The 26,438-nt window shown below is 36.5% G+C and overlaps 1 protein-coding gene across 1 annotated transcript in view; it reads left to right on the top strand.

The window, feature by feature from the left end:
* TTC21B (tetratricopeptide repeat domain 21B) overlaps positions 1-26,438 on the top strand; it is a 66,239-nt gene that overhangs the window by 5,790 nt on the left and 34,011 nt on the right. The window contains exons 4-14 of the mRNA XM_081096287.1: positions 1,190-1,356; positions 3,933-4,055; positions 5,795-5,952; positions 6,603-6,687; positions 8,856-8,954; positions 10,262-10,454; positions 10,864-10,961; positions 11,278-11,478; positions 18,970-19,099; positions 23,551-23,708; positions 25,825-26,043. Coding sequence (XP_080952413.1) covers positions 1,190-1,356; positions 3,933-4,055; positions 5,795-5,952; positions 6,603-6,687; positions 8,856-8,954; positions 10,262-10,454; positions 10,864-10,961; positions 11,278-11,478; positions 18,970-19,099; positions 23,551-23,708; positions 25,825-26,043 — 1,631 coding nt within the window. The remainder of the gene's footprint in view (positions 1-1,189; positions 1,357-3,932; positions 4,056-5,794; positions 5,953-6,602; positions 6,688-8,855; positions 8,955-10,261; positions 10,455-10,863; positions 10,962-11,277; positions 11,479-18,969; positions 19,100-23,550; positions 23,709-25,824; positions 26,044-26,438) is intronic.

Below are 26,438 nucleotides of genomic sequence, written 5' to 3' on the forward strand. Positions count from 1 at the left end.
CCTCAACTAGGACATTTCCTTCTTCCTTATTGTATAACTGCTCCTGCTCTGCTTTGATCCAGGATTTGGATCTAATTGACATTTGTGTCCTAAGCACATACTCACATATGATAGGTTTGATAGTAATGGTTAGAGTTGTTAGAAGTAGACTGTCTATTTAAGGGAGCAGTCATGCAGTTATTAACCTATGTATGGAACAACCATTATACTACCTTTCACTGGCCTGTGACAGTAGCTGCCCATGTTGATATATTTTAGAAATGGATTAGGGAATTGGGTAATTTAAATACAAGTCGTGGTTTGCCTCTAATAATTACAGCATTTTAGAATCATTGCTAATTTTTCAATTCTTATTTTAAAAGTTGCATTTATAGCCTTTATATCTTGGGGATGACGTAAACTTTAGAACTGTACATTACCCTGATCATTAACCACAGGCGGCTATTCAGCACTTGGGCTTAGTTTGAGGAACCAAATTTTTAACTGAGTTCTAATTACTTTTAAGTTTTAAACTTGATTCAGCTATTAGAAGTTATATTTAGAGCAGTGATGGCGAACCTTTTGAGCTCGGTGTGTCAGCATTTTGAAAAACCCTAACTTAACTCTGGTGCTGTGTCACATATAGAAATTTTTTGATATTTGCAACCATAGTAAAACAAAGACTTGTATTTTTGATATTTATTTTATATATTTAAATGCCATTTAACAAAGAAAAATCAACCAAAAAAATGAGTTCACGTGTCACCTCTGACACGCGTGTCATAGGTTTGCCATCACTGGTTTAGAACAATGAGTAAATGAATATACTTTTTCATAAATTTTATGAAATCAAAGTACAAATTAAGTATTTCTGGATAAAATTTAGGAACTTAATGAGAGATGTGTAAAAAATATATACCACATTTTAAAGATTCAGTAAGAAGAAAACAAAGAATCTCAATGGTTTTCTTATCAAATTACAGGTGAAATAATTTGGATATACTGGAAAAACTAATTTTACTTGTTTCTTTTTGCCTCGTTAATGTGGCTACTAGAAAATTTTAAGTTATATATGTGGATTGCATTTTATTTCTATTTGACAGTTCTGCTATAGAGAGAACTTAATTCTCTCCCCTGTTAATCATCTGACCTATTATAAATACTTGGTCTAGAATTTAACTTTCATTTATGTCTTCTTTTTCCATTCCAGATAGAGAAGCTATTTTGGAATCAGATGCCAAAGTGAAGGAGCTACGTAAAGGAGCAGAACCGAGAGCTTTGTACCATGCAGGCTTATTTTTATGGCACATTGGTCGTCACGAGAAAGCGAGAGAGTACATTGACAGAATGATCAAAATGTCAGATGGTAGTAAAGAGGTAGCTGGTTTTCTTATTGTGAAATAGTGACATTAAAGGAGACATATTGTTTATATATTCAGCGGTAACTGCTGTTTAATTCTTTGTTATTGCTCACTCTATTCTCACTTTATAAATAATAGCTTTACTTTAATATTTTATTATTTTGTAAAGTTGTGGTTCTCAAAGGTGGTTTATTTTTATGCTGTTAATGAACTCTTGAAATGATCTCTCCCTGGTTCCCTTCCTTCCTTATTCCTTTCCTTCCTTCCCTCCTACTCTCCTTGTTGAACTTCTGTAGGTACAAGGCACCATTGTTTGTACTGTTAATAATACAAAGACAAGGAATGCATAAGCTTTACTGTCCTGAATGGATCATGTAGCAGTTGTCATAGATCATATACCCAGCCAATATGTTGAGAGAGGTGTGATTAAAGAGTGCAGGAAAATGATAGTTGACATTCATTGCTTGCTTGCTTTGTGCTAGGCACTATTTTAGGTACTTGAGGAAAGATAACATCAGTAAGTATTAGAATGAGAAAGAATTTCTTGCAGTAGCATTTGAACTAAAACTGAAAGATGGATAGTTTCCATAGGCAAAGATTATGGAAAAGGGAAGTAGATACTCCCAAGGTGGGAAGTAATAGATGGAAATGAGAAAAACAAGGAGACATATCGGTTCTGGGTACAGTGAGACTCTTCATATTTGATGGGAACATGGGGTACATAGATGAAGAGGATGGAAGAAAAATGTGGAGATGTGGGCTGGGGCAAATTGAAGGATCTTGACAGTGAGATACAGTATTTGTATCTCATTCAATAGGCATTGAAAGACCATCAATGGTTCTTAATCACTTCAGCGATGTTATTAGAGTACAGATTCAGAAGATTAGTTTAACATGCTGTATAGGGTGGACTGACCTGGGGGGAAACTAGAATGCAGCCAAAAGGGTACTGCTTTCTGGCCGAAGACTTTGAGGGCTGATACTAAAATACTGTAGAGGGGGTACAAAGTTGAGAATTATTAAATATCCACAAGGCTTGTCAACTGATTGTAAATAAGAGGGGAAGATACTGAAGATATCTCTGAGGTTTTAAGCCTGGACAATTCAGAGACCAGTTAACATAAATGGAAACTATGTTGAATTAAGAAGGTAATCTTAAAGAGAGATGTGTTTAGCTGAAGACATGCTATATTCCAGGCTCTGGAGAACAGTGGAATAGAGATAGTATATGAGCTGTTGGAAAAAGAAAATATTAAAAGAGGTAGTGGACTGCAAGTAAAGCTTGGGAATTATCCACCCAGAGATAGTAGTTGAAACAATTCAAATAAGCACACTGATCAAGTGAGTAGAAATAGCACTGTTTGAGTAGTATTAGCTGTCTTTTCAGGTGAAATACAGAGAGCTAAATATAATCTCAGTTAAAGATTTATAAGTTTATGAAGTAACCTATAATTTTTTGTGTTAATCCTCACCAGAGGATATTTTTCCATTGATTTTTAGAAAGAGTGGAAGGATGGGTAGGGGGAAAGAGAGGAGTAGAGAGAGAGACAGAGACAGAAACAGAGAAAAACACCTATGTGAGAGAGACATTGATTGGTTACCACAGCCAGGTATCGAACCTGCAACCCAGATACATGCCCTTGACCGGGAATTCAACCTGAGACTCTTCGGTGCAGGGGCTGGTGCTCTAACCCAGTGGTGGGGAACATCCAGCTCTTGGGCCTTATATGGCCTGCAAAATCATTTGGCCTGGCCCTGCCAAGGCATTAGGGGTGAATTAATTAAATCTTTGGCCAAATATAGAGGGCTAATTTTTAAGTTGGTAACTTTGTATGTCCAGATAATGATGCTATAAATATTCAAATGACCCTTGGCAGAGAAAGGGTTTGCTACCCCAGCTCTAACCTGACCATTTAGCCACACCAGCCATGGACTATACATCTGATAGAAGAGCAGATTTCATAATTTTTGTTTGAAATTAAAAAGAAAAATATTCGACCTATGTCTATCTTCTTTTCAACACTATAAATCTTGCAACCCATTGGCTCACTAACATTTCTGAAGGTAAACATCCATGACTTCTTCAGTTTGTAATTTCTTGGACCATATATGCTTGCATTTGAAACTCACTGGACTAGTCATATATTAAAGAAAACATTGCCACATTATCTTAATTTTTAATGTATGTGAAGCCTGTTTTTCTATCTTAGTTCATTTAGTCTGATTGTTCAAAAAGAGGTCACAAATTCTTATTTATGTCTCAAATTACATATTTAACTGTTATTAATAACAATTTGCTGGCAAAATCCCAGATAAGAATATTGATTATTTAGCGTTAATGGACTTTTTGATAAGCTTCTTCATATTAATATTGAGCAGAGTAGTAAGGCTGAAATTCTTAATACTTTCCCATACTCTAGGCTGGCAACAGTTAGAAAGCATTTTTACTGCACAGTTTTATTGTTCATAATATTATTTAATAGAGTGATTTTTGTTATTAATTACCAAAAAGAAAAGACATTAGGTTTACTTCTTTTACCCATTTTTCCCCCCAAAGAAATGGAAGTATGATTAGAATTTTTCATTTTACAGGGACAGATCTTGAGAGCATGGCTTGATATAACAAGAGGAAAAGAACCTTATACTAAGAGAGCACTAAGATCTTTTGAAGAGGGATTACAAAATGGAAATGATATTTTTGCTCTGCTGGGTAAGGTGAGTTGGACTTAGGTAAAAAAATCATGTTTTAAAATTTATTCATAATATAGTTGAAACCCAACAAAACTAAGTGCATCAAAAATAATTTTCATGTTACTTTTATCAACTCTCAATTGTAGAAGGGACTTACGTTTATATAGGACAATGAGCAGTAAACTAGAGAAATGTGTTCCCTGCCAAATTCTTCAATCCTAGGTCAGTTTTAATTGTTTTTTTTGTTATTGGTGTTGGTGGTTGTGGTTCCTATGTTATTTATTCACCAAACATTTACACCCTGTCTAATATATGTGAGATATCACTCTAGATATTGGGGATACCCGGGACACTTCAGTTGCAGGCCGACACTCTGTCCACTGAGCCAAACCGGTCTGGGCAGATTCCATTCATTTTTATGGCCAAGTAATATTCCATTGTATGTATAAACCACAACTTTTTTATCCACTTGTTTATTGATGGGCACTTGGATTACTTCAATATCTTGGCTATAGATAAGTAACTCTGCAGTGAACATACAGGTGCATATATTCCTTTGAATTATAGTCAAACCTTAGTTCTCGAATATCTCCCGTTTTTCCACAATTCGGATCTTGACCCAACAACTTTTTCATGCTGATTCTTATAGAATTAGTCAGGCATCTCTCAGGTGACAAACAGAGGAGAGAATGTGTGAGTATGAGTCAGTTTACCATTATACCTCGTGTTGTTAACATCTCAGGAAATTATGCTGTGAATATTTCTAATGGGGAAAAAATGATTCCGTTTTCAACCAAATTGCTTCTCAAACAACCTTCCGGAACAAATTAAGTTCTAGAACTGAGGGTCCACTGTAGTGTTTTGGGTTTTTTTCAGATATATATCCGGAAATGAAATTGCTGCCTCATAAGGCAGTTCCATATTTAAGTTTTTGAGAAACTTCCATACAATTTTCCACAATGGTTGCACCAATCTGCATTCCTACCAACAGTGCAAGAGGGTTCGCTTTTCTCCACATCCTCCCCAACACTTGTCTGTTGATTTATTGATGATAACCATTCTGACAGGTGTGAGGTGATATCTCGTTGTAATTTTAATTTGCATTTCTCTGATGATTAGTAAAGTTGAGCGTCTTTTCATCTGTCTATTGCCCATCTCTTTGTCCTCTTTGGAAAAGTGTCTACGTATTTAGGTCCTTTGCCCATTTTTTTATTTGATTGCTTTTTTGGTGTTTAGTTGTATGGGTTCTTTATAAATTTTGGATATTAACCCCTTATCAGATGTTTCATTGGCAAATATGTTCTTCCATTCAGTAGGTTTGTCTTTTCATTTTGTTGATGATTTTCTTCGCTGTTATTTTGCTTATTCTTTAAAATCTTATCTTCTTTATCTTGAAAATATTTTTTAAAGGTACAAAATATCTTAGTTTTAGTTGCTGCTTGTGAATACACAGGAAATATTTTATTCTAAAAGGAAACATTATTTTATGGTGTTTCTAAAAACATTTTTAACATTAATTGTATTTCTCAAGTATTTAAAAGTGGAATTTAAAACTTTTATTCTTCTGTGATGTTTTAAACTTTTGTTTTGATAAAAACTATTTTTTCTTATTATAAAAGTGATCACTTCCTTACGGAAAAGTCAGAGAACAAAAATATAAAAAATGCTAAACACTAGTTTTCTCCCGACTTCAGGATAACTGTTGGGAGAACCTTGGTATATATGATCACAGTTTTGATGCCACTTCTTTTTTCTCCCATTAGGCACAATGCCTTGAGATGCGCCAGAATTATTTAGGTGCTTTGGAGACTGTGAACCAAGTAATTGTGAACTTTCCAAGTTTCCTCCCTGCTTTAGTACAGAAAATGAAACTACAACTGGCCTTGCAAGATTGGGACCAGGCGATTGAGATTGTGCAGAGGTAAAGTACAAAAACGTGACACCCACCCCAACCTTTGGATCTCGTTTTAATTTTGAGAAAAAATAAAATCTGCACATAATTTTTTATCTTAGGATTTTTTAAATTTGATTTTTCCAAAAATACGGAATTGAAAAGTTTAGTATTGCATTGTTTAAAGCTGAATTGATTGGTTTACATACATATCTGACTAGCTGTTCTAAGGCAGACTTTTTTTTTTTTTGCAAACAAATACCCCTGTCCTCATGAAGCTTATATTCAAATGAGAGGAACCATATGCTAAACAGAACAAATAAGAAATTTTGTAGTAGTATGTTCAAAGTTTAAGTGCTATGGGGAAAAGATAAAGCCACAGCTGGAAAGTGAATGGGGAGTGGGGGTGAGGGAGTGGATTTTATGGGAATGGCCAGGGAAGGTCTCACTGAGATGGTGGCATTTGAGCGAAGGAAATAAGCAATGCGGATATTCGGGGAAAACTTTGCAGGAAGGAAAAGCAAGTGCGAACACCTTGAGGCCAGAGTATGTGTCCTATGTTTAAGGAATGGGAAGGAGTAGAATGACTAGGAGTGAAGTCCCAGCAGAAAGGTGGGAGGGAGCAGGGTGCCAGGTTGCGAACATATGTAAGTTTATTTCGACAAAATGTTTTTCCGCAGGTTAATGCTTCAAGACAAACAAAATGTAGAAGCACTAAGAATGCTGGCTCTTTACTATTTGTGTAGGGAGGGGGATATAGAGAAGGTAAGTTGCATTGTGCTAATGAAGTTTCCTGTATTAATAATACAGGAAGTACTCTTTTAGAATGTATGTCACTGTAGTTTTTAGTTGATTTTTGAAAATACACTTTAACAAAGAGGTGAGCTTCTTAATTCAGCTAGAAAAGTAAAAACAGTATGTAGTCAACATTAACACTGAAAATTCCTTTGATCATTAATTATGGTATATGTGGTTTTTCTATATAAAACTCCCATGCAATAATATGTTTGATTAATGTAACTGGTGATACTGGGTATGGAAGAGTACATAGAAAAAATATAATTTATAATATTTTGCTGGGGTCCAACCCCAGCAGGTCCAGGGGTCCCCAAAGGTGTGGACGGAGTCGGCGAAGAAGGAATGACACAGAGACAGCGTTCAGTTGATCAGCAGCCTAGCCAGGATCTCTAACCAGGATCTCCAGCCAAGTTCTGGTCTGGATCTCCAGCGAAGTTCTGTGTCCATGTTCTCTTGCTAGGTTCTCCAGCCAGGTTCTCCAGCCAAGTTCTGGTCTGGATCTCCAGAGAGGTTCTGCTCTGGATCTCCAGCGAAGTTCTGGTTAGGATCTCCAGCCAGGTCTGTGTCCATGTTCTCTTGCTAGGTTCCCCAGGTTCTCCAGCCAGGTTCTGTAGCCATGTTCCCTCACTAGGTTCTCCAGCCAGGTTCTGTTCAGGTTCTCCAGCCAGGTTCAGTCACCAGGTTCTAGTCAGGTTCTCTTGCCAATTTCTGTAGTCAGGTTCAGTCCAGGATCTTTTGCCATGTTCTCTCCAGTGAAGTTCTTCTGTCTCTAGGTTCTGTGTAGGTTCTGTCTTCTAAGTTCTGTCTCTCGTTGTCTTCTTACATCTGTATTTATACCAGTTGATTCAATCCTATCAATCTCTATTATAAAGGTTAGGGCGTTTCTTATCTCCATTCCAGGGAGTAAAGATTATGTAGCTTAAGCATGATTGTTCGTAGTTAAAGTGATTAATTACCCGCCTGGCACTTAGTTGAGGGGTTTTATTCCCTCCCTAACTTCAGGGGAAAATCCCTACCTGGGGAAACAACCTTTCTCAGAGAGGAGACCTTGGTTAAAACACATAGTGCCAAGAAGGTAAGCAAACATATTAAGAACAGTATGCCATGTCTTTGAAACAGCAAGGATGGACTGGCTCCCGGCAATATTTTTAAATTTTATTTAAGTTTGGATAGGTTACATGGGCTTAGGATAAAATCCCATTGGACCTTACAGTAAGGTAACATGTTTCTCTAGTAGTGAGCATATTGACTATATACTAGATTACAGAATATCATCATCCAGTCTTAAGTAAATAGTATTATAAAAAGTAGTAGATTTGGATTGTGTTGAGTTTGGTTAAATTAGTTAATATGACAGTGCCTAATAGGTACTTTAGTAAATATTAAAAGGATTTTAGTAGAGGCAACTATTCGGTAAATATTCCGGGCATTGAAATTATTTATACTAAGTATCTTAGTGATTTTTCTATTCTAGATCATTTTAAATATAAACCAGGCTATATATGTAATCCAAGGGCTGATCTTATATAACATTAGTGTTTGTAAATATGTTGTTATTCATATCTCATTTGTGTCATGGATTCATTATTTTAGAGGGAGCTTGGCATGTATAGTTAATTGAATATTATTGGTATCTTTATCTACCCAAAGGTTCCTATTCAGTAACAAATATTAAAAAAATACATTCTAAAACTCTGTTCTTTATTGATAATTAATTATTGAGCTTTTTAAAAAAAGTTTTTTTTTAAAAAAAAAAATTTTATTGATTTTTTACAGAGAGGAAGGGAGAGGGATAGAGAGTTAGAAACATCCACGAGAGAGAAACATGGATCAGCTGCCTCCTTCACACCCCCTGCTGGGGATGTGCCTGCAACCAAGGTACATGCCCTTGACCGGAATTGAACTTGGGACTCTTCAGTCCACAGGCCGACGCTCTAGCCACTGAGCCAAATTGGTCAGGGCTAAAAGAAGTTTTAATACATCTTGCAACATATAAGATTTTATTGGAAGAGGGAGGAATTAGTAAAAGCAAATATCTTTTTAAACAATAATAGTATTTATTAGTCTATATGTCATATATTATGTTCTTTATTTCTTAGTTTATTTTAAAATTATCCTGGGTACTTTTGTTTTAGGCTGCAACCACACTGGAAAACTTGGAAAATGCATTGGATGCTATGGAACCACAGAATGCTCAACTTTTTTATAAGATTACCATTGCCTTCAGCAGAACTGTAAGAGGGTCCACTATGTACCATAGCTCTGTTATCTACAGCTGGAAGTAGAAAATAAGTCACCAAGGCTGAGGCACCAAAGAGCATATGGCCTAGAGTGAAAATATGATATGTATATAAATATGTGATATATTCCTAAGAAGGGCAGTCCAGAGGAGATATGGGTTCCAACTGTAAAAAGCCATCATGGAGGCTTCATGGAGCAAGTGGCATTTTTTGAACCTTTAAAGAGAGGGAAGTGCCTTCCAGGCAAAGGAAATAAGTGCATAGGATTTATGAGTAGGAATGTTCTTTGTTTTGTATTTTTAAAATATTTGAAAAATGTTTTAATGTGTGTAATAGACTATTTTGGTAGGGGAAATGGCTGGTATCTTACTTTTTTAAAATAATATTAAAGAAATGTTCACATTATAAGTACACAGTTTTAAAAAGGTAATCAGGAATGGATTAAAAAAATCAGTAGAATCTTGAAATCAATACCTGAAATGAGTGGATTAAAAAGTTAATTAAGCTAGGAAAAAGGCACACCTGAGTAAGTAAAATAATTAGTAAATACAAAGTTGAAAGAAAAAATCAAGGGTGTTGTTAAGTGACATAAATAAACTGAATTTTCTCATTTACAAACAAAGATTGTCAGATTGTGTGAAGTTTAGAGAAAAACAAATTCTGCTATTACAAAAGTTTAAGTTAAGGAGGGTATATTTATCCTTTTTATTTGCCTGTTGCCAGATACCTGATTAGTTTACAAAAATTCAAACAGTTTAGTATTATACTCATAAAAGATGTTGTCTTCAAGTGTTACATACTTACTCTAGCAACATTGCCATTTCTTGAAATATTTTTGAAGCTTTTTAAAATGAAGATTCTAAGGCATAATCTTTTAAAATAGTCTCAGTGGTGCCATCCTTGTCTTTAGGGGGAAAGCCCTACATTTTTTTTCCATTAAAAATGTATATGCAAACTTAAAGCAATAACTTCATTGTCTACTTTGTAAAACAACCATACCACAGTTTGAAAAGAGGTCTGGAATATGTTTGTATGGCAACATCATTAGGAGTTTACTTTTCAAGGTAGCTGTTTTTAAAAACACTACTCAGGATATATAAGTTCTCAGAGGATATCAACTGTTTCTTGCTATTCTGCCTAGATAGTAAATAGAGAAGTTTTATTTTTCTTGGTTATTAAATCATTGTTTCTTTGCATTTTGCTTCCGCAAAATATAAGTAACATATATGTATGTTTAGAAAAACAATCCTTTTGACTGAATAGAAGTGTTCTAGTCCAACTAAATCTTTTCCTCTTTTTAGTGTGGACGTAATCAACTCATTCTTGAAAAAATCCAAACATTACTAGAAAGAGCTTTCAGCTTAACCCCTCAGCAATCAGAATATGCTACAGAGCTCGGATACCTAATGCTTTTACAAGAAAAGGTTAAGGAAGCATGGAAGTGGTATCAGATTGCCATAAATCTTGAAGAAACTAGTATCACTGCAGTGATTGGTATGACCGCTATTTCTACAAATGTTCTTCATAGAGATGCATTTTCATACCTGCCATTAAAAATGTTTTGTGATTTTCTAAAATTAAACAATTCTCCACTATCCCCAACAGAAAAAAAAATCATATATCTTTAAAAATAAATTTTTTATTTCATAATTGATATCTTGAGAGAGTAGGTTTTTATGGGATAGTTACTATACTAGTATATTATGAATTCCATCATAACAGATTTTATGTGAGTACCAAGCCACCCATTTTCTTTCACCTTTTCTTTCTTTTTTTTAAATATAAAATTTTCCTGTATTATTGGTGGGGAAATCCGTGTTTTATTAATGTTGTTGGTATTAGCTTAAAGTTTGCATGCCTAAAACCAGATATGCAAACTCTGTTCTGTTCTGTTTGGTTTTAGGATGTATCCGATGTCAGTTAATAGAAGGGCAATTACAGGAAGCAGATCAGCAGCTAGAATTCCTTAGTGAAATTCAGCAGTCTTTTGGAAAATATGCGGTACGGTATTTTATTTTATTAAATATTAGGTCCCAGCTACTATTTATAAAATATGAAATTTTAAATTGTCTTATTTAGTAATAGCTTTAAAGGAGTAATATACACCAATTTTAATATGTAACTTCATTTATGAATTTAACTCCATGAAAAATTAGACTTTAAATAGTCTCCCATAAGATTCTAAAAATCTAAGCTAAAACTTAAGTATGAATAAATATTTAACATCAAGAGCACTTCCTATACATTTGAAATCTAAATAGAAAGAAATTCCTTTATAACTGAATGGAGTGATTTATAAAAACTACTGATTTTTCAGGAATTAACTTATTTACAAGCAATTCTTGCTATAAAGAAAAATAAACGACAAGAAGAAGTTATTAACTTGTTAAATGATGCCTTGGACACTCATTTTTCACAATTACAAGATTTACCTTTTGGCATACAGTATTTTGAGAAGTTAAATCCTGATTTCTTGCTAGAAATCATTACAGAATATCTGAATTACTGTCCATTGCAAGTAAGTAATTTGGGGACTTTAGGTGGGGGGATAGAGGGTGACTATTAAATTTATTGCGATCACATTGGTTAATAAAATTATCTAGGTTTCAGGTGTACAGTTGACACATCTTCTGCATATTGTATTGTGTGTTCACTGCCCAAAGTCAAGTCTCCTGTCATGTTGAGCCCCCCTTTCCCCTCTTCTGCCTCCCTCAGCCCCCTTTCCGTCTGGTAATCACAATACCAATGTCTGTGTCTGAGTTTTGTGTGTGTGTTTTTTCCTTAATCCCTCAACTATTTCATCTGGCACTCTAATACCACCTCCGGAAGCTGTCAGTTTGTTCTCCGTATCTGTGAGTCCGTGTCTGTATCTGTGAGTCCGTGTCTGTGTCTGTGAGTCCATATCTGTATCTGTGAGTCCGTGTCTGTATCTGTGAGTCTGTATAAGTGAAATCATATGGTATTTGTCTTTCTCTGACTGGCTTATTCCAGGTCCATCCATGCTGTTGTAAGGGGTAAGATTTCCTTCTCTTTTTTATGACTGAATAGTATTCCATTGTGTAAATGCAACACAGCTTTTTTTACCTACTATCTACTGATGGGCACTTGGGCTCCTTGCAAATCTTGGCTATTGTAAATAGTGCTGCAATGAACATAGGGAGCATATATTCTTTCAAATCAAGAGTTTTGAGTTCTGATATAGTCTCAGAAGTATATTCACTAGGTCATAAGGCAGTTCCATTTTTAATTTTTTGAGGAAACTCCGTACTGTTTTCCATAGAGGCTGCACCACTCTGCATTTCCACCAATAGTGCCCTAGGGTTCCCTTTTCTCCACATCCTCGCCAACACTTGTTGTTGATTTACTAATGACAGCCATTCTTTCAGGTATCAGGTGATATCTCATTGTGGTTTTAATTTGTATATCCATAATTGTTAGTGATATTGAGCATCTGTTCATACGTCTATTGGCTATCTGTATGACCTCTTGAGAGAATTGTCTTTTCAGGTCCTCTGCCCATACTACCTGACATCAAACTATACTACAAGGCCATAGTAATAAAAACAGCAGAGTTCTGGCATAAAAACAGCCATATAGATCAATGGAACAGAACAGAGAGCCTAAAAATAAACCACACCTATATGGTCATTAATATTTGACAAAGGAGGCAAGAATATACAATGAGATAAACACCATCTATTCAATAAATAGTATTGGGAAAATTGGACAGATATGTGAAAAAAAAATAAAACGACCACCTTTTACACCATATACAAGCAGAAACTCATAATGGATGCAAGACTTAAATGTAAGGCTTGAAACTAAAAATCCTAGAAGAAAACAAGCAGTAAAATGTCAACCATTTCCTGTAGCAATATCTTTTCTGATATATCTCCTCGTGCTTATTGAAGACGTTTACTCATTGTATATTCTTGCCTCCTTTGTTGTAAATTTAATTGATTATATATGTGTGGGTTTATTTCTAGGCTCTTTATTCTGTTCCATTGGCCTATGTTTCTCTTTTTGTGCCAGTATCATACATGTTTTTATCTTAACAGCTTTGTAGTATAGTTTGAAATAACTTCCATTTCATTTACTTCTGCTGTGGTCTTTATTGTTTTTTCTTCCTTCTACTAACTTTGGGCTGTTCTCTCCAGTTTTTCTCTTATAATTCGTTTTTATTTTTATTCTGTTGTGGTTGGAAAAGTTACCTGACATGATTTCAGTGTTCTTAAGCTTTGTGACCTAATATGTGTTCTATCATGGAGAATGTGCACTTAAAAAGAACACACATTCTGTCTAGCCAGTTTGGCTCAGTGGATAGAGCATCAACCAGCAGACTGAAGGGTCCCACGTTTGATTCTGGTCAAGGGCATGTACTTCGGGTTCAGGCTTGATCCCAGGCCTCGGTCAGGCTTCAAGTGGGAGACAACTAATTGATGTGTCTCTCTCACATCGATGTTTCTCTCTATGTCTCTCCTCCCTTTCTCTCTCTCTCTCTCTCTCTCTCTCTCTCTCTCTCTCTCTCTCTCTCAACAGAAAAAAAAAAGAATGCGATATTCTGTTTGGGGATAGAATGTTTTGTGCACACCTATTATGTCCATCTAGTCTGTCACCTAAGGCCAATATTTCCTTTTCTATTTTTTTAAATATATTTTATTGATTTTTTACAGAGAGGAAGGGAGAGGGATAGAGAGGTAGAAACATCAATGAGAGAGAAACATCCATCAGCTGCCTCCTGCACACCTCCCACTGGGGATGTGCCCGCAACCAAGGTACATGCCCTTGACCGGAATTGAACCTGGGACCTTTCAGTCCACAGGCCGATGCTTTATCCTCTGAGCCAAACCGGTTAGGGCCTTTCCTTTTTGATTTTATCTAAATGATCTATCCATTGATGGAAGTGGGCTTAAGTCCCCTATAACTATTAAGAACCACCTTTATTATATATTTGCCTTTACTAGTGAGATTTTTTATGTATGTGTATGCATTTTTGGCTTTTTCTTTTCCATTTAAAGAATTCCCTTTAACATTTCTTGTAATGCCAGTTTAGTAGTAATGAACTCCTTTAGCTTTTGCTTGTCTGGAAATTCTTTAGCGCTTCCACAATTCTGAATGATAACCTTGCCGGGATAGAGTATTCTTGGTTGTAGGTTTTCCCTTTCATTGTATTAATGTATCCTGCTACTCCCTTTTGGCCTGCAAAGTTTCTGTTGAAAAATCAGCTGATAGTCTTATGGGTATTCCCTTGTACATAACTAGTTGTTTTCTCTTGCTGTTTTAAGATTCTCTCTTTAACTTTTAACATTTTAATTATGATGTGTTTTGGTGCAGATCTCTTTGAATTCATCACTGTGCTTCTTGGAATTGGATGTCTATTTCCTTCACCAGGTTAGGGAATTTTTCAGCCATTATTTCTTCAAATAGGTTTTCTGTCCCTTTCTCTCTCTTTTCCTTCTGGAACTCCTATGTTAGGAATGTTGGTATACTTGATGTTGTCCCAGAGGTCTCTTATCCTTTATGCTATCCTCATTCTTTTAACTTTTTAAAATATCTTCCAGTTGGGTGATTTTCACTACCCTGTCTTTCAGATTGCTGATCTATCCTTCTTTGTCATCTAATCTGCTTTTTCCTCTAGTGTATATTTTTATTTATATATTAAATAAATAATATATATTTTATTTATATTATTCAGTTTTTATTGGTTCTTTTTTACAGTTTTATATCTTTATAGAAGTTCTCCACTTGTCTGCAGAGTTTGATGAGCATTTTTATGACTATTACTTTGAACTCTTTATTTAGTAGACAGTTTGCTTTTGTTTTGTTCTTTTTCTTTTTTTGTTTGTTTGTTTATTTGTTTGTAACATATTCTTTTGTCTCCTCAATTTGCCTGTTTGTTTCTTATGTATTTGGTAGATCAGCTAAATCCCCTGGTTTTGTAAAAGTGGCCTTATTTAGAAGGTGTTCTGTGGGGCCTAGTGATAGAATGCCCCCTAGTCACTAGGACCAGATGCTCCAGAGGTATTCCCTGCCTGGACTACTGTGGCTTCTTGTTGTGGTTGGGCTACAGCTGCTAAGGACACACTGGCAGGTGAGACTGGCCTCTGGCCCAGCCTCAGCTGTTGCAGGCACACTGCTGTGTGCTGGTGCCAACTGAGGCTGCCCACTGGGTGTGGCAGAGTAAGAGCCGCATTGGAGGGATGCCAGTGGTGGGTCCTTAGGTAAATGCCAGGGTGGAATGAAATGTTAACAAAGTTAATAGAGAATGTCAGAAATGGTGCCTGCCAGTATCAGACCAGCTAGAGGAAAGGAAAATAAGAAAGGGGAAAAAATTGTGCCCACCGTGTTCTGTCCCTGGAAAAAGTTCCAACAGCTCTCTGTCTGTTCAGCACACACCTTAAAATTAGTCAGTATATCACCTTCATGTATGACTCAGATGCTTTTCAAACTGTTCCCTCTTCACTTGGACTCGGAAAGTGTGCCACCTTAGTTTCCTACAGCCCTTTGGCTTTCCCAAATGTAAGCCCTGTTGATTTTTAACGCCAGATATTATAGGGGCTCCTCTTCTTGGTGCAGGTGCCCAGGCTGGGGCTCAGACCCCTTGTTCTTCAGAGGGATATCTCTCCAACTCGTGGGTCACTGCATAGGGTGTAGGGGGTAGAGTGGATCCTGACTAGACTGAGTCTCTCTGCCCCCTCCTACCTGTCTCAGTGTGGCTTTTTCTTTATATCTGTAGTTGTAGAAAATCTGTTCTGCTAGTCTGTAGGTTGTTTTCAGAGATAGCTGTTCTATACATAGTTGATATCAATGAGAGGAGGTGAGCTTAGGATCTTCCTACTCCACCATCTTGAACCCGAAGTTGGGAACCTTGGTTTGAATGCCAATTAAGCCTGTCCTCGAAATGTTGTTCCTTGCAGTTGATGCTAGTCATTTATTTTTTTATGACAAGTTTGAGAACCCTAGTTGTGAGTTAGAGGATTCCTTTATTTTGTCAGTGCCTCTCATTATGCCCACTATTCCACATATGGATTTGGACTGCAAGACCTAGATTAGATCCTTTTCCTCCCAATTCTGGATTTCCACCCAGGTTTCTTTCTGTGAATCATGTAACAGTCATTAGATCCTCTACTCACTGTAACTTTGGACCCCAGTATAGGACTCCACATTTATCCCTATGAAATTTTATCTCCCTGATTCATTCCATAATTCAAGATGACATAACCTACTAAATCCTGAATACCATCTATTTTGTATGGATCTTATTGTCACCCATCATCTGCCTTAAATAGCTCTGAGTAGAACTGAGGATGGAACCCTCCGATTTATTAACAGAGAGTTTATTACAAATTAGCATGGATCCATTACTCACGCTTATTTGTTATAGACAGTAAGTGGATGGATGGCTTAATTATACTCAGCTCACAAAGCAACACCGGGACATCATGATGGGCACTATCTTCATTGCTAAAAGCGTAGTTCTTAGCATTTTCCCTGATCTACGGCTTGTTAGACAACCAGGGTTGTTTAACAAGGAAATGAGAATAATGAACTTTCCTTGGGGAACCCATGCTGCTTTTTATTGATTGTCACTTCCTTTTCCACACTTTCATAATCTATTTTTTTAAGTATCCCCTCTAGAATCACACATGGGATTGATCTCATCTCCCCAGACATGATCTTAGAAGTCTAATGCACTTCTCAATACTCATGCAATATTCAGAATTCATTCAACAAATGCTTGCAGGGCATCCAGCACTCTGTTCAGAGCTAGGGAACTAGTGGTTTAAAAGCAAACTACAACCCTTGATCTCTTGAGGCATGTATACTATTAGGAGAAGACAGCTAATAGAATCAATAGGTTATATAGTATTTTAAAAGATCACAGAAGAAAATAACAGGGTAGGGAGGAGTGATTTTAGTTAACATGATCTGGATAGGCCTTATTAAGATGGTAAAATTTGAACAAAAACTTGAAAGGGTCATGTGGAAATTTGGTATAGAGTGTTTCAGACAAAGGGAATAGTTGTTCAGTGGCCCAGAGGGACACAAGAAGGCGAGTATGGCTGGGATAGATGAGGAGGAGAGGAGTTGTCAGAAAGAGGTCATAGCACAGGAGACCAGCTGTAACAACTCTGACTTCAATTCTGTTTGTAACTTCTTTGGCTTCAGTTCTGAGTACAGTGGGAATCCATGAGAAGGTTTCTGGCATGGCCATATTCAACATTTTTAAAGGATATTTCTAGCAGCTGTGCTGGAGTAAACTGTAGGTGGAGTAAGAAATAATTAAGTGGTAGTTGGCTCCCGAGTCCACAGACATCCTATTTTTTCATAATAACTTCTATCAGCATGATAGAATCTAATTAGCATTTATAATGCTGTTTTCATGGGGAAATATCAGAAAGGCAGACTTGTCTCTCTAGCTCTGTCCCTACTTCTTTGGCCCTTTTATATATACTTTTTTTTTTAAATCAAATAGTTGTTATCTTAGAGATTATCCACAAAAGTCCTGCTTGGGGTTTTTTTCTGATTCATTCTGAAACTATAGTGAAAACAATGCTTATTCTCAATAACTAATTCTTAGCAAGTGGCAAAGAACATTATCATAACCTCACCATATCACCTATACTTTCATTATTTCCAGTTGTGCTGAAAAAATATGCTTTAAGAAATTTATTCTGTATTCATTACTGTGTGAAGAAGTGTAAAACTCTGATATTCAAGACCTAAAGACCCTTCGTCCTATAAAAGAGGCAAAACTAAATATGAAACTACTGTAGAAATGTTATAAGATATAAAATGCTAAATTTTATTTCATAGATTACAAATGCTATAGGAATTTCAAGAAGTTAAAGTATTCTAACCATCTGCGGTCATATTCTGAAAATGTTTTTGAGCACACATTTTTGTGTGCTTCAACATAGTGAGAAAATGGGACACTTTTTGTCAGTAACAATCGCTTGTTGTAGGAGTGATGGTCAGTTAAGAGGCCATACTCCAGTTAAGGATTTATACGTGTGGGATATAAGGGGCGATGTGGAGGGCCATCCTTTAAGTAAAGGAAACAACAGTAATAGGGCAAAGCAGGGAGAATATTTGATATTTAGATTCTGAGACCACATTCTAAGTTGTGAGTGGATAACCACTGAATAAAGATTGGTTGAATAGGCAGCCATTGAAAGAATAAGCAAATGGCTTAGTACTTCTTTAGTTACAATATTCATTATTAATAAAAATGAAAAAAGGTTGAGGGCCTATAACAAGCTAGGCAGAAAAGAGGGAATATGAAAATATGATCATTTGGTGGAGTACACATGAGTGTGTTCTACCTTCTGATTCTACCAGAAAACACAATCTGAATCCTCTAAAAACTGACCATACATTACTCTCAGGGGTAGTGTGAATTATTGAATTGAATAAATCACAGGTAAGGTTTAAAATTAGAACTCACATGCCCTTGACTCTTAATTCCAACAAGAAACACTACCTCTTGGTTATTTTGCCTTTGAACAGATATGTACCTTTCATATGTTATTGAATGAGTAATTGTATTATTAATAATTATTTGCCTGAACAAAGCCATTATTATATAGTCTTTTCATAGGTCTCAGGAAAATAAATTGGTATTCATCTAGTCATAGCAAAGATATTGGACAGTTGCCGAACTGGTTTGGCTCAGTGGATAGAGTGTCAGCCTGCGGACTGAAGGGTCCCAGGTTCGATTCCGGTCAAGGTCATGTACCTTGGTTGCAGGCACATCCCCAGTAGGGGGCGTGCAGGAGGCAGCTGATGGATCTCTCTCATTGATGTTTCTAACTCTCTATCCCTCTCCCTTCTCTGTAAAAAATCAATAAAATATATATTAAAAAAAGATATTGGACAATAAATAGAATAAGAAAAATTTTAGAAAAGTATAATGGTTTCAGTATTCACATTATAATTAATAAGTGCTTATTTTTAGCTAAATTCCATTATAAACTTATAAAATGACCTGCTAATTTGTTTTGTTTAGCCTGCAAGTCCTGGCCAACCTCTTTCTCCACTTCTTAAACGGTGCACCTCAGTCCTGGAGGCTATAGTAAGGACTGTGCCAGGTCTCCTGCAAGCTGTCTTCCTAACAGCAAAAGTGAAATATTTGTCAGGTAAGGTCTACCTTAAAAGCTTAAAGGAACTTTATATTCTGATGTTGATTAAAAACAACATAAACAAACTAAGAATTTCACATATATGGAGAGTTGTAACATAAAATGCACATTTTACATGTGCACAAATAACTCAGTTTTATCCAAAATAAAATAGTGTAACTTGCATTACTGTTTAATTCTTTTAAACTTACTACAATCTTTTGTGATTCAAGTGACTAGTTGGGAAAATACAGTTTTAACACTTTACAAAACTCCATCACATAGTACTGGGGCCTCTCAATGATAATTTACAGTCTTTAATCTATAGTTGTTGACTCATCGGCATAACAAAACGTGTGATGTTTACTAGGTTTCAGGTCCTAATGGAATTTCTTTTTTAAAAAAAAATATATATATATATATATTTTATTGATTTTTTACAGAGAGGAAGGGAGAGAGATAGAGAGTTAGAAACATCGATGAAAGAGAAACATCGGTCAGCTGCCTCCTGCACATCTCCTACTGAGGATGTGCCCACAACCCAGGTACATGCCCTTGACCGGAATCGAACCTGGGACCTTTCAGTTTGCAGGCCGACGCTCTATCCACTGAGCCAAACTGGTTTCGGCCTAATGGAATTTCTTAATTCCTGTTTAGTTTCTGTGACTGGTTACATGGTTACATACAGCCAAAAAAAAAAAAAAAACAGGAATAAAAGGGGGAACATCTGTAATATTCTCAACAATCAAGATTTTTTAAAAATAATAATTAATAGATAGATATATAGGTAACCAAAAAACCAACCTCCATTACTCCATTATAGCCTTAGCTTTTTAGGATACAAACATATGTAGGATATATTCATAAAAATAGACTATCACGTGGTGCGTATATATGTACCTTTGCTGGTTGAATACTGTGCTAAGTAAATTAAGTTTATAAAGTCCTAATGGGCAGAAACCAACTTAATGGTATTCTCATAAACAGTTATATCTTATACATAATGGAAAGAATTAAGAGATTGACTTCACAAATTTTTTGAATGACAGTTTTAACTGTTAAAAAAAAAGACCTAGGTAATCTCAAAAGCTTGTTTCACCTCTAAAGTACTCTAGTTGTGAGACGTGACCTTCTTCTGGTTGACTTCTTTTGAGCCACATGATATTTATTTTTTTATTGAATTTATTGGGGTGGCATTGGTTAATAAAATTATAGGTTTCAGGTATACAATTCTAAAGTACATCACCTGTATATTGTATTGTGTATTTTCCACCCCAAGTCAAGTCTCCTTCCATTATCATTTATCCCTGCTTTCCCTTCTCCTACCTCCCCTATCACATGATATTTCTATTTTTTCTTCCCAATTACAATGGGTATCACATACTAGTTAATTAAACTGGAACTTAGAGTTCAGATTAATTTATTAAACATTTATTATTTATTTTGAAATTTGATATAAATAAGTCTCATTATTGTAATACTTAAATGCCAAAGTCTCTAGGAATAAAAGTCTCATATATTAACCCATTTTAAAAAGGAGCAGCCTGAAATCATTTAAAATGGTGCTGATGTTGCTAAAATTGTCAGAATTCAGATTCGTGTGTCTGATGCACAGATAAGCCAAACACTGAGACACTGGTGCTCGGAGATAGAGAAAGGTTTATTGGCCAGAGTGAGAGGACAGGAGAGTAAGATCTCTCAAATCTGTCTTCCCCAAAAAGCAAAACTGGGGACCTTTTTTGCAGTGAGGGAGTAAGAGAGAGAGGGAGTTTCAGGGAACCGAAGGAGAAGTCTGTGTTTCTTCAGTCCCCGTCTCATGTGACACCTTGTGTAACCAGACTTTTGGGCAGCAGCAGGTGGTCACAACTTTCTTAAAGGCATTCATTCCTTCTGCAGAACAGTCTCATAAATTCTCCTTGCGACCCTGGATTTATCTCCTGCTTGACAAAGAAACAATACATCAGCAACTTACAATTATATTGTGAGGACAAGGGGTGCTGGGCAGGCAGAGCAGTTGGGGTCTGACCACACTGGCATGTGTCTAAATAGCAGTATTCTTGCTAATTTGCCAACTGCACCAACTACCTGGATCTGGACCAAACTTTACAAGTTAAGGCCATAACCCTCTATCAGAATGCCCTGGTTTAGACCAAAAGAGCCCTCTGTAATTCAGGGCCCTCTGCACTTCTGACTAGCTGGGTCCAAATTTCAGGCTCCCTATTACCCTTCAAGTTTGAGAATTTACCAGAATGACTCATAGAACTCAGGGAAGCATTATACTTTAAATTACAATTTTATTATAACAAAGGGCATTAATTTGAACCAGCAAAAGGAAGAGATGCACAGGGTGGGGTCTGGGTGGGTCCCAAATGTGATGCTCCCATTGTCCGCTTCCGGTGGAGTTGGGACACATTAACTTTCTGCCACGGTGATGTCTGACAGTGTCTGCAGTACATTAGCAGCCATGGAAGCTTACTGAAGATTTAGTCTCCATAGGGTTTCATTACATAGGTATGGATCAGATCATTGGCTGGCCTCGTGACTGAATTCAACCTCAGTTCCCCTTCTCCCAGTCAGGTTGATATCACAAGGTTCAACGCCCCAACCCTCTAATCATGTGGTGGGTCTTCCTGAGGTGGGCAGCCCCCATCCTGAGTCATACTGTTATCATAAACTATCAGAGTCCACCACAGATAACAAAGACATTCCTGTTATTTGTGAAACTCCAAGATTTAGAGTCTCCCTCTCAGGAACCTTGGAAAAAGGCCAGCTATATTCTTTATTGTAGGAGACCCTGACAAAAACAGATCATCAGACAGTAAAAGCTTTCATTGTTCCTTCAAGAGAAATTGGACTACTCTTAGATAAGAATGTGATGTTGATGTGATCTTTGTTTATATGGTCTTTTTTTCCGCCCCCAACAGTGATGACCCATTTCTCTATTTTTAAATACTTCTGAAATAAGTGGCACATTCTTCTCCTTGCCCAAGATTCTTATCTCAGTTATTCATGCATTCCTCATTCAGTCACTTTTTTTGCAAATCCTGATTCTTTTCCATAGACTTTCTCCCCTTGTTAATAACCTCTTATTTCAAGTTGCCTCCTTAACCCTCCTAGAAGAACAGGGGAATGGTAATTCCCATACAAATTCATTTGCTTAAACTTCACATTTTCCTTTTTCATCTGTTCTGAGTGTCGGATTGCATCACAATTATGCTTGATGGTGAATGGACAAATTTTGACACTATATTTAATAAGTTTTGTGCTACCTCAGCCAAATTTTTGTCTATTAATTCTCTGTCTCTAAGAAAAAATGTTTTCTGTTTAAATGGATTCGTATTATATGGAGGAATTCTGGAGCCCTGGCTATAGCCTTGTCTGTTGAGGTGTCAGGTAATGTTAAGGAGAGTAATTGAACAGAGAATAGTTGAGGATCTCTTCTTTCCCCATTCTCCTAGCAAAGCTGAATGGGGAGTTGGCCTAGCTACACTTACCTAAGGCCAACTTATGATATGGCTAATGCAGATGAGCACATGTTATCTCACGTGAGACCACTGTTCAGAGGAAGAGCCTCTTTGTACCCCATCTGCAAACCCAGGGTAGGCTCCACTCTTCCAATCCCTTTAGTCTTGATCATTTGCTTTTATCTTAAGATTCCCAGATGTATAGTAGATGTGTTTCCATACCTTTAATATTTCAGTTGGTATTTAAAGGCATTTTAAATCTAAAACTCATGTTTCTAAATCTCTAGAGCAGCGGTTCTCAACCTGTGGGCCGCGACCCCTTTGGTGGTCGAACGACCCTTTCACAGGGGTCGCCTAAATACATCCTGCATATCAGATATTTACATTACGATTCATAACAGTAGCAAAATTACAGTTATGAAGTAGCAACGAAAATAATTTTATGGTTGGGGGTCGCCACAACATGAGGAACTGTATTAAAGGGTCACGGCATTAGGAAGGTTGAGAACCACTGCTCTAGAGTGTATCATTATGCCTTTTTGTAATTTTATGGATGGTAATAAAATTTCTAGATTTTTAAAACTTTTAGTCTAGAATGATACTAGACTAAATCCTCTTTGTTATTATAGCATTCTACCTATTTAAATTTCTGTTTTACAGAACTTATTTTAATGAAATTGTAAAAAAAAAAAAAATTAACAAGGAAAATAAATAAAGGTACATGCATAGGTCTCTCAGTAACAGTGGTGCTTGACTCTGATTTTTTTCACACTTCCTCTGGCTTGCTCCTTATGACCAAGGTGTGGTCTTACAGATGTATAGTATTCTGATTTACATGTAAATTCTTTCATGTGGACTACAAAGAAGAGATTAAATCATGGCCCCTTGAACAGAGGACTTTAATCACTGGAACTATCCACAGACTAACTACTTTTCTCCCTTTTACTTCTAAGATCTCCAGTTCTTAATCATTTGAATTAAATGGTGCTTTGTGTCCCTCATTAGGTGACATCGAAGCAGCTTATAATAACCTGCAGCATTGCCTGGAACACAATTCTTCTTATGCAGATGCTTACCTCCTGATGGCTCAAGTTTATTTGTCTCAGGATAAATTTAAATTATGTTCTCAGTCTCTTGAACTTTGTCTGAGCTATAACTTTAAGGTAAGTATTCCAGACTCAAATGGATACGTATCATATCCCTCATCAACCTCCTGGAATCTTTTGCAAATGTTTGTATATCAACTTTTTAACAAATTTTAGCCTTTAATATTTTGCTAAGAAATGCATTTTTAAATTAAAAAGATTTTGGATTCATAAGCAGTAGAAGAAATGGAGCAACTGTGTATAGTTAAAAAATTATAGGGACAGGGCAGCAAAGACCTGGGGTCAGCGTCTGATGTTTCCACTATCTCTCTGAACCTGTTTTCTTTTCTATACAACTCATAATAAATACCCTACAGTTACAGTGAGTGTTAAATGCAATAATGAAAGTGTTAAAAATCGTTGTAACTATAAATATTTTTATGTATTAGGATTTATTTTATTGCCTGTTTCCTTCTTGGACCTTGTTTTTTTGTTTTTTGTGTTTTTTTAAAAATATATTTTATTGATTTTTTACAGAGAGGAAGGGAGAGGGATAGAGAGTTAGAAACATCGATGAGAGAGAAACATCGATCAGCTGCCTCCTGCACACCCCCTACTGGAGATGTGCCTGCAACCAAGGTACATACCCTTGACTGGAATCGAATCTGGGACCCTTCAGTCCACAGGCCGACACTCCATCCACTGAGCCAAACTGGTTAGGGCTTGGACCTTGTTTTAAAAAAAAAAAATCCTCACCTGAGGATATGTTTTTACTGATTTTTAGAGAGAGAGAGAGTGAGAGAGCAACATCTATTGGTTGCCTTCCTTATGCTCATTAACGAGAGGTTGAACCGCAACCAAGTTGTGCCCTGATGGGGAATCGAACCCACAGTCTTTTGGTGTACAGGGCCTTGGACCTGAATTTTTAATAACTTTTCTCTAGATTTATCATCAACGATGCTTAGTCATTTTGAAACTTAGTTTGTGGTTTGAGGATATAAACACTAGATTTCTACCCAAGATATTCTGTGATACATATCATATCCCTCAGCGTTAGGGGATATCCAGGTTCAGGTGCTTCCCGAGCTACCTGTAAGGAGTCATGGAGTCATGGAGGACCTCCTCAGATTTTCACTTGGGTCCACAGCCTCTTAAGCCCTGTATGTGAGAACCCAATGATGGGCTGAAGAGTTAAAGTTCCAAGCAAGGTTTGCAGGCGATAGCACCTGCTTCCTAGGATAGGAGTTCTCAAGACTGGTGGGGCTTTGGAACCCAGTCATTGAGAATCTCTAAGACAGTGGTTCTCAACCTTCTGGCCCTTTAAATACAGTTCCTCATGTTGTGACCCAACCATAAAATTGTTTTCGTTGCTACTTCATAACTGTAATGTTGCTACTCTTATGAATCGTAATGTAAATATCTGATATGCAGGATGGTCTTAGGCGACCCCTGTGAAAGGGTCGTTTGACCGCCAAAGGGGTTGCGACCCACAGGTTGAGAACCGCTGCTCTAAGAGAAGAGACAAGCAGGAGTGTTCACACAGAGTTCATAGGTAACTAAGACTTAGAAACACAGCCTTACAGAGTAGTGTAGCTGTCCCAGGCATTAAATAGCTCTACTTCACCTCATTCTGGGTTATCTTCTTTGACTCCTTCCTCGCTCATTTTTGTCATTTTGTTTTTCTGTATACACTGTTGCTAGCTACAATAAAGACAGAAGCTTTGTTTCATGTTTCTGAGTAGTACCAAATGGTTAAGACCAATGTTTGATTAACGTATACTAAAATGTTTAATCTTAAAAATAAAGAAAAGAGGGGAAAACTTTGTTTCTAGAAATATGACTTTATATTAGTACCAGAAGTCCCAGATCAAGAAATTCCTTTCCTGAAAACTCAAATTATTTTAGAATATATTTTCTAGCCTTAGTACTTTGTTGCATTTTCTCCTCTATCATAGTAGAAGCACTTAATTACCTGGTTTTTCATCCAGCGGGATGCTAGGCAGTGGCAGGCTTCCTGAATTTGATTTAATACGATATTGGATCAGAAAGTTAATAAAAGGACAGAAATATACCTTATGTATATAATCACAGGCTGTCCTCAAAGATCCTATCATTTTAATGTTTGATGGACTGTAAATTATGTGTTGATGTTGTAAGCACTCCAAGGAAGTATTTCTGAATATTATTTTTTCAGGTGAGAGAAAATCCTTTGTATCATTTGATAAAAGCTCAGTCACAAAAGAAAATGGGAGAAATAGGAGAGGCCATTAAAACTCTACATATGGCAATGAGTTTACCAGGAGTGAGGAAAATTGAAGCTTCCTCAAAATACAAAAACACTGAAGTTGATGCAAGCCATCGTTTATCAATATTTCTTGAGTTGGTAGAGGTTTACTGCTTGAATGGAGAACAGGTAGGTCAAGTTTTAATTCATTGACTCATATCTGAACTTTTTATTTTAAAAAAAATGATATATATATATGCATATACTATATATATGTTAGTAGGAAATGAAAAAGCTAGCCTGACCAAGTAGTAAAATTTAGGAAATTTATTTCTCACTACTTTTCACCAAATCATGTACTTTTTGCAAGCCCCTGAAGTTAGACATAGTTTGTACTTGGAAGACATTACGTATCATTGTACTTAGGTTGGCTACCATAGAATGTTACAACATAGCATAACATAATATAGCATAATATAATGTAATGTGAATAACAATACGCCGAAACCGGTTTGGCTCAGTGGATAGAGCGTCGGCCTGCGGACTGAAGGGTCCCAGGTTTGATTCCGGTCAAGGGCATGTAC

Source organism: Myotis nattereri (genome assembly GCF_964212035.1).
Source record: "Myotis nattereri genome assembly, chromosome: 7".
Lineage (NCBI taxonomy): Eukaryota > Metazoa > Chordata > Mammalia > Chiroptera > Vespertilionidae > Myotis > Myotis nattereri.